This window comes from Meriones unguiculatus, chromosome 10 (assembly GCF_030254825.1).
Source record: "Meriones unguiculatus strain TT.TT164.6M chromosome 10, Bangor_MerUng_6.1, whole genome shotgun sequence".
In the NCBI taxonomy this organism is placed as follows: Eukaryota; Metazoa; Chordata; class Mammalia; order Rodentia; family Muridae; genus Meriones; species Meriones unguiculatus.
The window spans coordinates 101318065-101333892 of NC_083358.1; the positions used below are offsets into that span (position 1 = coordinate 101318065).

A 15828-nucleotide genomic window follows, 5' to 3' on the forward strand; every position below is an offset into this window, starting at 1 on the left:
CTATTTTTATATAACTAGAAATACTTAAGTTGTCTTGTATTTAGTTTTCTCAGTGGTTTTTATATGTTTTAATATGGCTGACATTGTTTCTGGAGACTCTGGAAGAGGTTCGAGACAAATTACTAGAGACTGGATGGATTACACATTGTTTTCCAAAGAGTTCAGTGCTCCACTGAGGTTCCTTATTGCAGAGTTCGCTGGACTTCCCAAATCATCTGTTATTTCACAGACTGTTGTAATATGGACCTATATTTGGATCAGTTGTTACTGTACTTTTCATGACAAATATCATACTACTTTTAATTAAGTTATAGAATTTTCCATGTACTCTCCAGTGAATTAATAGAAACTTTAAAAAAGAAACCTAAAATAATTGAAAGTTATATTTAACTTAACTTCTATTTTTAAATTTAATAAACTCTAAAGATCTTAATCTTAATAGAAAATGCTTCCTTTTTGGTTTTCAATTTTAGCCTTTCAACCTGTTCATGAAGTACATCATATAGCATAAATAGATAGAATCCAAAATTTCATAATATGGTTTCTCATTCACCTAAAACTGTTAGCTAATCTGCATAAAATTCAATACTTCTGTAAAGATTTTAGGAACTTTTAGGAACTCTCACTTGAGGATAAAACTTAAAGCTTTATTTCTAATTAATCCAATTTCTGTTCCTCTTAGATTAGAAACAAATTTCTACAAAGTAACATTTAAAAAAAAAGGTTTTTCATGTGTGTGGGTGTTTTGCCTGCATGTATTCCCGGGCATGATGTGAGTGTCTGATGCCAGTGGAAGCCAGAAGGTATCAGATCCTCTGAGAATGGTGTGCTGCCATGTGGGTGCTTGGGATCGGACCTGGGCTCTTTGGAAGAGCAGCCAGTGCTCTTACAGGCTAAATCATCTCTCCAGCCTATATAACAATTTCAATACCAGGTGACCTGATTTTTTGAGTCTCGGTACAATAAGAACAAATTAAAGCAGCTTTATTGTCAGTAACCTTTTAAATAATTATATGATATGAAAGCAAATCGATGAGATAATTGAATTTTATTTTATTTTGTTTTTGGATAACTAATTTCAAAAGTCAAGGTGATATTTAAAAAATTGCCAACTATTGAAATTCTGTAGAATGATTCTACAAAATGAGCATAATAAGAGATGAAGACAAAATTAAATCATAGAAGAATTAATCTTACCTTTCAGCATCTTAAAAATGTGGTCATTGCTTGTCTTGATTTTGTTTTTGCTGCTGCTTTTTCTAATTGAAATCAAACTCATAATAAATACAAAATCTCTACAGAAAAGATCCTAAAGTGAAATAGGCAGTGAGCTAATGTCCTTCTAATCTTACTCTTCTTTTTATTAGAATGGATTAAGAGACATTTAAGAATAAGTTGTTTGTACAAGTAGCCAGTGGAATTGTTTTTTCTTGTATCTGCTAAATACCCACCCTGTGCTGAGGTTTCAATAGCCACTTGGAGGGTTTTTAAATGCTAGACTTGAGTTTGTGGTTATAGTGCTCTGATGTTAACGGCTCCCTGTAACCCCAGCTCTAGGGAGCCCAACACCCTCTCCTGCCCTCTGTTGGCACCTGTACACATGTGACATATACGTTGACATAGGCACATAGAAAAGAAATGAAAATATTAAAGATAAATCCTACAAGATGCAGAAATTTGTATATGCTTTCCAGAGCAAAGTCATAACATAGCAAATACATATATTGGAAATCTCTCTTTAATACTATGAACACTTAGAGAATTTCAGAATTCAAATTTTGTTTGTTTTTCTTTCCCCTAACAAAAAGATAAGCTTGTTTGGTTTTAATATTTTAACATGATTATATTTTATCAGGTGATGTTATTGTAGACATCAATGGCAACTGTGTCCTTGGTCACACCCATGCAGATGTTGTCCAGATGTTTCAGTTGGTACCAATCAACCAGTATGTCAACCTTACTTTATGCCGTGGTTATCCACTTCCCGATGACAGTGAAGATCCTGTTGTGGACATTGTTGCTGCTACCCCTGTCATCAATGGACAATCATTAACAAAGGGAGAAACATGCATGAATACTCAGGATTTTAAACCAGGAGCAATGGCTTTGGATCAGAATGGAAAATCAGGACAAATCTTGGCCAGTGACCGTCTCAATGGTCCATCAGATTTAAGTGAACAGAGAGCATCCCTGGCATCATCGGGCAGCTCCCAGCCCGAACTAGTGACTATCCCTCTGATTAAGGGCCCCAAAGGCTTTGGGTTTGCAATTGCTGATAGCCCAACTGGACAGAAGGTGAAAATGATATTGGATAGCCAGTGGTGTCAAGGACTTCAAAAAGGAGATATCATCAAAGAAATTTACCATCAGAATGTGCAGAATTTAACACATCTCCAAGTCGTAGAAGTTCTAAAGCAGTTCCCAGTAGGTGCGGATGTCCCCTTGCTTATCTTAAGAGGAGGTGAGTAACAGCACAGGGGCGGCTCTCCTCCTGAGTGTTCATACCTCATCGCTGCCCCTCACAGGGCAGGTGTCTTTTACTAGCATATCTCCCGGGCAGTTAGTGTGCATTTTTCTTGTGCCTCTGTCTCCATGCTTTGGCAACAGTATCTCTTTTAGCTCTGTGTTGAGTATTAGTTGTTTCATTCATGTCCGTTATGAATATAATTTCTGTATCATGATAATCTTTTCAAAATCTGATTTATAATTTTAAAGATTAGAGAGAGTCATGGTACTATGCTACATCAACTAAAATACATCCTCTTAATTTCATTTTCTCCGTTGATAACAATAACAGAAATTGACATTTTAGCCAGTGGTGCTTCATCGGGAACTCTGCACTACGTGAGAGATTTGAAATGCTAACATTTCTGTGTATGAGTAAAGCATCAGGGAGGTGTTAACCTATCCTGGATCTTAAGCTCTACAATCTTCTTGTAAATATTAATTAACTTCACAGTGCTTATGTGAAAACATTTCAGTTTTCAACATCAACTAACATGAACTATTCCTGGACATTATAAATCTAATTCTAAGAACTAACTACAAAGTTGCATTTCAGTAGGCTTTCTTAAGTCCATACTTAGTTTTTATATCTGGGGGACAACATTATCTTACTTCTTAGGAGAGATTTTCATTATTCTCATTTCTCCCCCTACCCCCGCCATATTTGTTTGCTCATTTGTTCTTCAGTCTTTTCCAGGTGATATAGTACAGTATGCTCAGAGTCAGGCTTAAAAACAAATCTTTGTGATGGGGTTGACAGGTTAGTTCAGTAGAGTTCAGATACCAACATCCATATAACAGCCCAGGAAGCCCATGGATGCCTATAACCCTAGCTCGGAAGGCAGAGGAAAGGGTCACTGAGGCCTGTTGACTTCCAGATGGCCTAGGGCTCTGCCTCTGCCTCAGAGGACTAGGTGGACTGTGGTAGAAAACATCCAGTGCCTTCTTCTGGCCTCCATGTGTGAACATTACTAACAGCCCTGTCTTCCATGCATTAGACAACTGGAAGACTTGTGTAAACATCCTTTTAGTTTGTTTCATAGGCGCCAAGTAAGAAGTAGCTAAATATTAGAACAGATGGCAAGCTAGCTTAGTGTATACACACTCACGATAGATAGATAGATAGATAGATAGATAGATAGATAGATAGATAGATCTTTAAAAGAAATATCTGATCCCTGAAGACCTCCCGTATCAATGGACTTGGGGAGGGACATGCGTGGAGAAGGGGGAGGGAGGGTGGGATTGGGAGGGGAGGAGGGAGGTGGCTACAGGGGGATACAAAGTGAATAAAGTGTAATTAATAAAAATTAAAATAAAAAATATTTTAAAAAAACTTCAGCCCTTGAGTAAACTGTGTGAGTGCCTGAGAGTTTTCTAACAAATATAATACAGAGACCATGGTTTGATATTAGATGTGTTGATGTCAGTTTTCTGACTCTCTGCTTACTGTTTCTGTGATTTAAGGAACCTTAACTATTGAACGGCTCCAGCATTTACTTCAAGAATGTTGTGAAGTTGAAGATAATAGATGTCTAATGTCTGACACTTAGTTGATACTAGACAGTTTATTATATTAGCTTACTGAAACTGAACTTTTATCAAAGACATTGTTAATGTTTGGTCTAGGAACATGTCCTCTGTTTTTATTTATTTATATATCTTATTTATTTATATATTTTTTTAAATTTTAGGTCCTCGTTCACCAACTAAAACTGCCAAAATGGTGAGTACTATAGTGGTCCTCCAGTGCTTTCCCCACACCCTGAAAGAGGTGCATTATTTCCCTCTGGAGAGTAGCCCCTTGCTATGGAAATGGCTGTGAGACATTAGAGAGAGGCATATTGCCCTAGACTTAGATCAGAAACCCTAAGGAGTTGGTAGAAAACTCCCTGTGAAGGCTTAACTGGTTAAGACTTGCTGCTGGAAGAACACTAGAGGCCCAGTTTTCCAGTGACCCACTCTCAAAGTTGTGAAGTGGGCAGTTGGAGAATCTATATAAACATCCTTATAGTTTGCTGCAGAGGAACCAGGTAAGAAGTAGCTAAATATTAGGACAGATGGCAAGTATTAGTACATTTTCTTTCTGGTACCCAAGGAGAAGATACAGTAGCTGATCATAATTTTATGGAGATTATAAATACCTGGATTTAGATGATCTTGCATTTACGACTAAGTAAAACTTTCCAAAATAATTATTGCCTCCTGAACTAAATCTTCTTATATCAAGTGATAAGACTATTGGATCTGAAATGTTATCTTCTTTGTTATTTCTCTGAATAACTTAAAAGCCTATTTAAAGATCCATTTAGAGAAAGTAGATCTTAAAATGGTTGTACCAAGCTTATTGTGGAAAAAACTATGCCAGGCATAATATTTGTGGATATAAAGACATTTGTGGATATTATTTAAAACCTCAGGTTAGTTAATGGTTTGGCCTTTGTAGAATAGAAAGCTGGTCTCTGAAAAGTCATAGGTTTTTTTTTAAAGGAAAGACCACATAAATATTAAATAAGTTAATTTCTTCCAACACACCAAGTCTACCAAGTTGCTATTGAATAGATCAGGGCATATTGGGTTGGAGGTGGGATGGGGAGTAGGGGGTGGGCTCATTTAAAGTCTACTTTTTGGGGGGCTTTCTGTACCATTAAGTCCAGTGTGAATAAAAGTATTGGTCTTTTTTGTTTGTTTGTTTTGTCCAGTCAGTTAAGATTGTACTGTTTTTTAATCATTTTAGTTCTGTATTTCACAGTAAGTTCCCTCACAGCTGTGCTAACACTAATAGCGATGATGGAAGGCTCTGGTGACCTGTAGCTATGCTGACAGAATCCTAGAGCTTGTGGGGGAAGGGAGGTGGCCCTGTCACCTTCCTGCAATCCCGCTGGGGCCAGGTCAGGGAGGGGTCTTTTGTGGCAGGACCTTTAGAAATTACTCACCTTTCAGTACTGCCTTACAAGCTGCTGCCTGCAACCTAGTCACTGTTAGTTAGTATATGCCTGTGGATCTTCCTCTCAACGAAAATTCAGGATAGCAGAGCTGATCGCAAACTCTCATTTTTAGCCTATTTGTTGAATTTGTATTTAAATTTGTTATTAAAGAAATCAGTTTGAAGCCAGCAAGGTGGCTCAGTTCTTGCTCTGCCAGCCTGACGACCTGGTTTAGATCCAAGAACCTATAAGAGAAGGAGGGAACTGACCCCTCAAAGTTGTCCATTGACCTCTGTTGGCACACCCACGCTCACACAGCATGCATACATCATATGGTAACACTGACATGGCCCTGCTGCTGCTGCTGCTGCTGCTGCTGCTGATGATGATGATGATAAATAAAACAAATAATTTTGCCGACTACTTTGGTAAAGTTATTTTTGTATTTTGTTTTCCCTTTTCTGACTAACTGCCCAGCATGGGTGCTCTCCCAGATAGATTTGCATTGCCCAACAGAGCTTTTGCCATACCTCTGAAACACTCTGAAACCCAGTTTCTTAGAACGAGTGTTATCTTAAACATCTTCACTAGAAAATTAGATTTAGTGCATGGGAGGTGGGACTTTGCCCTTGCTTTCTTTAGAAATGTTGCCACCTTGTATTTAATTATCTTCATCTCCAAGTCAGTTTGTGTCTTGGTGGTAAAGGTGCTTAATTGTAAAACCAGAGTCCCTCAGTTGAATCATGAATTTTTAAAATGACGTGAGTTGAATGTGTGTTAATCAAATAGACGTGGATGTGGGGTGAACTCGAGGACGTATGACCGGCTTTCTGTAATGTCTGCCACCTATACAACTGTCTTAGTTAACACTTCCAGTCCACACCACGATTTTAGCAAATAGCCAGTCGTCTTACCTTTAAAATACTAAGTAAGGTCCTTTTATTTCCATTTTAGAAAACAGATGCAAAGGAAAATTCAGGAAGTTTGGAGACCATAAATGAGCCTATTCCCCAGCCTATGCCTTTTCCGCCCAGCATTATCAGGTCAGGGTCCCCGAAACTGGATCCTTCTGAGGTCTACCTGAAATCTAAGACTTTATATGAAGATAAACGTAAGTAATTGTGGAATATTTCAGGGGAACATGTAACAAGATCAATTTGGGCCTCTGAAAGGCTCTATCCAGCAGGATATCAAAGCAGATGCTGAGACTCATAGACAAACTTTGGGCAGAGTGCAGGGAATCTTATGAAAGAAGGGGGAGATAGAAAGACCTGGAGAGGACAGGAGCTCCACAAGGAGAGCAACAGAACCAAAAAATCTGGGCACAGGGTTCTTTTCTGAGACTGGTACTCCAACCAAGGACCATGCATGGAGATAACCTAGAACCCCTGCACAGATATATCCCATGGCAGCTCAGTCTCCAGTGGGTTCCCTAGTAAGGGGAACAGGGACTGTCTCTGACATGAACTCAGGGGCTGGCTCTTTGATCACCTTATAGGTCCACAGAGGAGGACAATGCAGCCAGACCTGATGAGACTTGATAGACTAGGGTCAGATGGCAGGGGAGGAGGACCTCCCCATTTGTAGACTGGAGAAGGGATATGGGAAGAGAAGAGGGAAGGAGGGTTGGATTGGGAGGGGACGAGGGAGGGGACTACAATTGGGATATAAAGTGAATAAATTGTAACTAATAAAAAATTTAAAAAATAAAAAATGGACCGCTTCCATCCTTTACAAGCATATTGAGAAATTATTCCTTCATTCTCATTTTAATGTGATTCTGAGCCTTTTCTGTGTATGTTCAATATTCATTCCTTTTTTTTCAAAACCATGAATTAAGTATAAGCTGTCCACCAGCTACCATATTAGGTAAATAGCAATGCAGAGAAAAAATGCTACCTGTACCTAGAAATTTTGTTAAATCCAAAAGAAGACAAATACCTAATCCAATAAATGCTTATAGTGTAGGCAGAGTGGCACAATGTAAGTGTGCGGGGCTCAAAACCCAGAGGTTGGGGGATCAAAATAAGTACTTATATCCTAGTGGGGACAGTGGTAGAAAGATAAGCTGGATAAGTTGGGAAGCAGAACAGGAAATGGGCAGTTTATTAGCATGAATAGTAGGAAGTATCAGGGAATGCTTCAGAGAGGAAGCAAACAAGGCAGAGGGAGGAGCATGTGTGCATTGGCTTCCTTGGCCTGTGCTCCCCAGGAAGGGCAGTGTGGCTGTGACTGGGAGGGAAGCCAGAGGAAGAGAGAGGCACAGATTTTGCACAGCACATGAGGAAGCTGAGACTGCTGTATAAAAGAGAACCACAGAGTATGTTCAGCCTTTGGGAAAACTGCTGGGTTTGTGGGTTAGATTTTTCTGGCTAAAGGATGGAGGATGATCAGTGTGGTGTTCAGTTAGAAGAAGAGGCCACCAGCGAACTTCTTACAGGAGCTAACTGAGAGGAGAAGAGAAAGCATATAATTAAGAAGTCTGCTTTTACACTGATTTAGTTACTGATGACATACTCTGTCTGAAGTCAAATTTCAGGTTTATTGAGATTTGATTTTTGAAATTTTACTTGCTTTTAAGAACTAAACTATCTGCATTGAAAAAGGAATAGTAAGTGCAACTGACCTCCTGTATATGTAACTAGTTGCACCTCTTTATCTTCACACCTGCCTGCCATAGTCAGAAAGGTGAGAGCCAGGCCAGCTATGAGCACAGCAAAGCAATAACTTCAGTTAATGTAACTGTGTAGGAGTCCTTTCTGCAGGATGTCCAGTCATAGTCTAATAATTCTTAATGTTGGTATAAACTCTGCAGTGTCATTGGGCACTCTATAAAACAAGCGAGTTTGATTCATGACTTTTCCTTCTTTTTTAAATTCAGTTTCATATCACTGTGTGTATATGTGTGTGTGTCCTCATATACATGTGGTACCTGTGGCTGTGGAGGTCAAAGGACAACTCTGTGGAGATGGTTCCCTCCCTCCACTACTTCTCCATGCTTTAACAGCAAGTGACCCCCTCAGCCCAGCTCATCTAATCCCATTGTTTGATTTGGTGGGGTTTGGGGTGTTGTGTTGTTGCTGCTGAATTAGACCTGTGACCTTGCTCCTCTCATGCTGAGCACCTGCTCCACTTTGCCACCCACCTCTGCCCCTAAAGTTCCAGGAGTATGGCAAGAAGCAGTCCTCAAGAGAGTGCTTCCGAAGGATCGCCAGGAAGTTACCCTATTTCACTTGCTTTTTATGTAGTTTCCTGGCAGTTTCTCTTTTTTTATCTTTAGTAAATGTGTCTTACCTATGAGTAAAACTAATATTTTCCCAGAGGTTGAATCTTGGACATAAACTTGATTTTTCTGATTTAATAATCTCATCAATGCAACCAGCTCCTTAGGGACAAGATTGTGGGGGTTAGCCTGGCATCTGGGGAAGTCCAGCTGAGTTTAACTCTTAGCTCATCAGTGAGTTACTCAGGCCCCTAGTAACTAGTAACTTAGAAAATGGCATCATTGAGAGGCACACACCTGTTCCTCTTTGTCTTTAAAAGTACGAACGTTTTACACACTTAGGTTGGGTAAATAGCTCAGGGAAGATATTTTTCTTAGACAAAGATACTCGTTTAAGAATAGAAATAAGGAATTTTATAAGCTCTTTTTTTTCCCTAGGATTTAAAATACTTGTTTAAATGTTTGTTTAAATCATTTGCACTATCAGTTGATTAATTCTGAACTTAATGTAATATTGACTGGACAACATTAGAAGTTAGTGGCAGTGTCATACTGCAAGAATGGGAGTGGAGTAAGTACCTAATCATGATTGTTTCACACACGTTTGTTTAGCTTTTGAAACAGGAATTTATACCTGAATTTCCTTAAGCTCTCACATAAATTTTCACATATCAAATGTTCTGAGATTATAGTGTTTTGAATGCTCTATAATATTGTTCTATTAAACTTAATTTATTAATTTATTAAGCTTAATTTATTAATTTATTAAGCTTAATTTTATTTTAATCCATTTAAATTAAACTATATTTACATATTCTTATTTTCCATAGCACCGAACACCAAAGATCTGGATGTTTTTCTTCGGAAACAAGAATCAGGGTTTGGCTTCAGGGTGCTGGGAGGAGATGGACCTGACCAGTCTGTAAGTGCACACTGTAGGGTATTGATCTCCTGGGTTTTTGTTTGTTTGGGTGTTTTTGTTTTCGTTGTTTTGGTTTGGAGTTTGGGTTTTTTGAGACAGTGTCACTCTATGTAGCCCCTCTGTCCTGGAACTCCTCATGTAGACCAGGTTGGCCTTAGAGTACAATGATCGGACTTCCACTGCCTCCCTTTCTGGGATTAAAGGTGTGAGTATCACAGCTAGCTCACTGCTAGTTAACCTTCTGAAATAGAGATTTGGTGGACCACAGGTTGTATTAGTTACTTTTTGCACCTGTGGTAAAGTACCATGATTAAGGCAACTGAGAAGGAAGAATTTATTTGGCCTATGGTTCCCAAGGGAGAGCCACATTTTCATCTACGTGCAGGAAGCAGAGAGTGAACTGGAAGAGAGGCATGATTATAAATCCTCAAAACCTGCTCCCAGTGATGCACTTCCTCTTGCAAAGCTCCAAAGGTTCCATAACTTTCCTCAAGAGTGACATCGCTGAGGACTAAGCTTTCAGAAACAAAGTCTGCTAGGAGCTTTGCTCATTAGACCTCTGCAGTTGGACTTTTTGTTTTAGTTCCCTTTTTCCCTTAAGTTTGCTAGGGTTTCTCCTTATCTAATAAATAATTTTATTAATATGAATACAGCATTTCTATGTCATTGTTCCTCAGGTTGACACAGTGTGGCTTAAGCTTAAAACCAGACATTAACAGATCTCTGAGATCAAGGCCAGCCTGGTCTATGGAACAAGTTCCAGGGCAGCCAGGCTATGCAGAGAAACCCTGTCTCAAAAAACAACACAAAAAACCCATACATTAAAATCTAAATATTTAGTTCTAAACTTAACATCAATTAATTTACTTCTGTTCTTTGTAAATAAACAAAGCTTATTTGGAATTCAGTGGTAGATCTGTATGTGACTAGCAGGAATGATTCTTAGTATCAGAGTTTGATTCCTAGAATCAGAGAAAAAGCTAACTTAGACTTATTATTTCCCTCTGCCTTTATTACACAGAGTCTAAAGCATTTTTCTCCCCTCAGAACCTGTGCTCCAGTGTCTACTTTACCTCAATAGCTAGTCTTCAGAGTATTCCATAGAAAGTTGGCACCAGGCTCAACACATCGCCTATTGTTTTGTTGTTAGCTCTGACATTAATGAAATACAAAATAATTAAATTTCCAGAAGACACAGAGGTATATTTTTGAAGCACTTAAAATCAAGAATTGTATTTATGTGGGTTAATTTAGAAAGTAAAGCCAGTGGGTTTTGATTTTACATTTTGCCTTAGTGTTGCATGATAGAGAGGTATTACAATCTAGAGCTTGAGAACACGTTTACATGTGTTACATATAATATGAAAGTCCTGCATTGTTATTCTTAGAAATGAAGTCCTTTAAGTACAAAAGGCTTCTGTTTCTGAGTACAGCATCAAATCTATAGCATATGTTATAGTTAATAATATAGCTTATAATGACAGTGATCATTAGAGATGTAGAATTTAAAGCCCATGGCTGTGCAAATGTGAGCAAATGTCATATAGTCTGGTTTGCTAGCATATGTGTTTTTTATTGCCTTCTATTTTGTTGAGAGTCACAGTGTTCACTTAGAATTTATCTTCAACAATTTGAGAATAACCTTTCTCTTCTAAATGTCAGGTTTTAGTAGTTCTAAAGCTAGCATACAATTATAGGGTTCTAATTTCTGGAGGGCAGAATGAACTAGCTCTTTCCACAGGAAGCAGACAGTCCTCGGCCCCTTGCACCTCTGACATTTTAGGAACAAGAACTATTTCTTGGTTATATGCTCAGAAATTGTGTCATTGGCCATGGTATAAGTGGGAGAATCAGAAGAATGACCCTGCTCACTGTGAACAATGTGCAGAGAATCTTTCTCTTTGGCGTTTTTTAATTTTTAGCATGCCTGTCTGTTTGTTACATTATAGTGGTGGAGAACTTGGAGGTACTGTTTAAGTTCTTAAGCAACTTTGTATTTTCTTCCTTGGGCTCAATCCTGAGGATCTAGAATTACATGACACAGTGTGGGTATTTGAAGTACCACTTTGCAGAATATGTACTTTCTGAAACACCACCTCTCTGAAGTACGGCTTTTCATAGACAAGGTCTTTAACTGTTCAGCTGATCTTAGTGAACTGTACAGACAACCTGTGCTCTGCTATCTTACAGATATATATTGGGGCCATCATTCCCCTGGGAGCAGCTGAAAAGGATGGTCGGCTCCGTGCTGCCGACGAATTGATGTGCATTGATGGGATTCCTGTTAAAGGAAAATCGCACAAGCAAGTGTTGGACTTGATGACCACCGCTGCTCGCAATGGCCATGTGTTACTAACCGTCAGGAGGAAGATCTTCTGCGGAGGTGTGTAAAGTTCTCCCATCGCTGAGAAGTTGGGGATCCACTTTCTCTGGTTTCATAGCTTGTTCTGCAATATTCAGCAGTGTATATGCTGACCCTTTGGGGGTAATTCAGGGCCCATCACAGAAAGCTTTTTAGTGTAAAGGATCCAGAAATATTCTTCCAAAGTGGAAATAAATTTTGGGCCACTACATTAAGTTATATTATCGTATTCGTTGATTTTACCAGTATGTTACTGTAAATGGGCATATTGGCTTAAGTGGGTTTTTTAGTAAATAAATATTGTTATTTCAAAATACCAAGATAACCCCTACCTGAATATATCAAAAGGTGAAATGCCCAAATCTCACAGAGAGTGGAACACTTCACTTTAGAAAGTTGGTCTAGGGCCAGGGAAGAGAGCTCAGCGGTAGAGTCCTTACCTTCCAAGTGTGAGGACCAGTCTCTGTTCTACCCCCAGAGCCCCATAAAAAGCCAAGCATGGCTCCAGGATTTGTGATCCTGTTGCTGGGGAGCAGAGAAGGAAGCTCCCCGAGGCTTGCTGGGAGCCAGTCTAGCCTGATTGGTAAGCTCCAGGCTAGTGAGAAAGACCTGGCATGCAGGGTCAGCCTCCAGCCCCCATTTGAGCCTGCAGAGACACGTTCATGTGCACTGAAAAAGCAAGTTTTGGTGTAATGCGACCTAACGTTACAGATGCTTCTTATGTATCAGATGGGTGAGTTGTTTCATTTGGGCCCCCGAGACTCTGTGGTGTGATTGTTGTCATGTACAGTCTTCACAGCAGGGGTCACAGTGAGTAATGGGTCTATGATTAAAACTTTTAATTGAAGAGCCTGCAGTGTAGACCATGACAATAGAATGAACAGATCTTGGAGTTTCTTTTCAGTACTTTTGTGAGTACTGAATAGGATTTTTTTTAAACGGGGGTAACCCTGGCTAGCCTGAAAGAGGGTAGACCAAGCTAGCCTACAGAGACCTGCCCGCTTTTGCTACCATGTCAAGCAGAATAGGTTTTTTTTTTAAAGATTTATTTATTTTATGTAGGTGAGTGCTCTATCTGCCATAGAGCCTGCTCATTCAGATCTCATTATTAATGATTGTGCACCACTATGCATTTGCTGGGAATTGAACTCAGGACCTCTGGAAGATCAGATAGCGCTCTTAACCTCTGAGCCATCTCTCCAGCCACCAGAATAGGTTTTTATAAGTGAATTTTTGCCAAAAAAAAAAAGAAAGGAAAAGAAAAAAGAAAAAGACAGTTTAGTAGCACAAGAAATTGTCGTATGAAGAAATGGATTCCCATTGACTGTAACCTACGGCCCCAGCCCTAGGAGAGAATGTGCCTGACAAGTCATCAGTGTTGCCTAGCTTGAATGCTAGTATCGCTTGCACCCGTTTGGTGTTGGGGTTGAGCCTAGTGCTGAGTACCTTAAGCTTGTGGTCTGTCCCTGAGCTAGACTGGAGCAGTAGGACAAGAGGACTGCCTCTTTGTAAATATCAACACACTGGAGATTCGTGCAGATCTTCACACAATCTTGCTTCCCTTTGGTTGTGCTGTGGTCAGAACGTGTCTGCAGTGAGTGAAAACCTGAAAAGTGTCACAGCAAAAGTGCCAGGAAGTTTTATAGTAATTTGATATTATTAAACACTTAGCAAATTCATTCCAATAGGAAAAGACCCCCCCCACACACACCTCGGTTTTTTCAGTAGTGACTGGATGTTGGTATATTATGTTGAGATTCTAAACCATATTCTTTTAAAACTGTGCCTGTCTGCTCATGTCTGTAGGGAGGCATGTATACAGAGAGACAACCGTGGGGCATCGTCTTTTTTTTTTTTTTTTTTTTTTTCTTTTTCTTTTTTTCAGAGTGTTTCACTGGCCTGGAACTTTCTTTATAGACTAAGCTAGCAAGCTCCAGGGATCTGCCTGCTTCCGCCTCCCCAGTACGGCCCAGGCACTTTACTTACTGAGCTGTTTTCCCAGCAGCTATATTCTAAATTTACAACAAACAAATTTATAGCTAATGGGACTTTATAAATATGTCTTAAACAAATTTAGTACACTGGGATCTTAGTGATATTTGACCAAATTATCACACAAACAAGCCTTTCTTCTTTTTTTTTTTTTCCAAATCAATTAAAGCTCCCATTTCATTCTCTAATTCTTGTATGTCATAGCATAGCAGCAAAAGGGCGGGGGCTGACTGCCCTCGCTGGGAGAGTCCATGTGACTTCACACCCAGGAGAGCCTGCCATTCCCACAGATAGCTTGTTACTTACTGGGTATTGCACTGAACTCAGCTGATCCTATCAATCAGGAAACTTTAATTACAAGACACCTATATAAGAAACATCCTCTGCAGATAGCAGACAGTTTAAGGCAGCATTCTGGGAGCTTTTACCTCCCTGGATAACTGTGAACGTCAAATCACTGACTTTTACAGTGTAATTGACAATTACAGTCAATTCTAGAAGGAAGTTTATTATATCGTTTCTATCATCTACTTTTGTTAAAATGGTGTAACTTTGTAGAACTAAAGCAAGTCCAATAATTTGTTTATTTTAACGCTTTTTTAGTTTTATTTATTTACTTACTTATTTACTGTACGCATGTTGGTATCAAGTGCCCTTACCCACTGCGCTAACTCGCTGGCTCAACAATCCTTTTTAGCTAACTTCTCTCATAAGGTTTTGAAGAACTTCTCAAAAGCAAAATGACATGAGGTCAAATAAATTTTGTCTGTTGGGAATTTTAAGCATTTGGGCATCAGGTGACCCCTCTGCTGCCTACACCTGTGCTTTGGCCAGGTCCAGGATCCCCAGGGAAGATGAACAAAATGCTACAGTTCTGTTCTTTGTTATTAGAGGTGAAATTTATTTTATAGCCCAGCACGAAAATACTTATCTATCACTGACTGTTTTGCACAAATATTCAAATTAACGATGTTGATTATAGACAAACAACCTGAGGATGACAGCCCTCAAGCCTTCACACAGAATGGATCCCCTCGCCTGAACCGGTCGGAGCTCCCAGCCAGGCCTGCCCCGCAGGAGGCCTACAATGTTGTCTTACAGAGAAAGGAAAATGAAGGGTTTGGTTTTGTCATCCTCACCTCCAAAAGCAAGCCACCTCCAGGAGGTAAGGGCTCCTATATCCTGCTATCTCTCCCTCAAAATCCAGTTTCCTGAATTTATGAAATGAATTAAGACCTGTGTGTAATTGCCTTAGAGATTTAACCCCTTCCTCTCCCCCCACCCCACAGGTTTTCTCTGTTTCCCTGTGTGGTAGCACTAGCTGTCCTGAACTCGCTTTGTAGACCAGGCTGGCCTCAAACTCAAAGCCATCAGCCTGCCTCTGTCTCGCTGAGTGCTGGGATTAAAGGCAAGCACCACTACAAAAGCTGAGATTTAGCTTTTTAAAGTAGTAAATCATTAATTTCCAAATTTGGGCAATCTAAACCAAACCTTCAACCGTCAGATTTCTCTGGCATCTCAAATGCCACAAAATAAGTCTAGTTTCCACCAGGGCTATACCGGGGAAATATGCCAGGGACCTAATTTCATTAATTTAGAAAAAGATAGAATTTAAACTTTTTAAAATAAAATTAAGTTGGTAGGGCACAGATTACCTAAATTAGAAATGGTAAAAGCAGAAATGAATTACATTCTGGGAGCAGTTGAGAAGAAGTAAAATTGAGAAATAGAATATCTTGACCCAATTATGCCTTAGTTATTTCATGTTGCTAAATAATAATTGTATTTCACTATAAAGCATTCTTGTTGAATGATAAGAGACATTCCTCCCTGTCATATATATTCCATTGGAAGGTAAGATTTTATTAGAACCTTTAAAAATTAATATTCTGAGCCA

The 15828-nt window shown here is 39.3% G+C and overlaps 1 protein-coding gene across 2 annotated transcripts in view; it reads left to right on the forward strand.

Moving 5' to 3' along the window:
* Magi3 (membrane associated guanylate kinase, WW and PDZ domain containing 3) overlaps positions 1–15828 on the forward strand; it is a 200777-nt gene that overhangs the window by 157680 nt on the left and 27269 nt on the right. For both annotated transcript variants that reach the window (XM_060392945.1, XM_060392944.1), the window contains exons 10-15: positions 1856–2461; positions 4200–4231; positions 6387–6543; positions 9486–9577; positions 11768–11960; positions 14914–15096. In XM_060392945.1, coding sequence (XP_060248928.1) covers positions 1856–2461; positions 4200–4231; positions 6387–6543; positions 9486–9577; positions 11768–11960; positions 14914–15096 — 1263 coding nt within the window. The remainder of the gene's footprint in view (positions 1–1855; positions 2462–4199; positions 4232–6386; positions 6544–9485; positions 9578–11767; positions 11961–14913; positions 15097–15828) is intronic.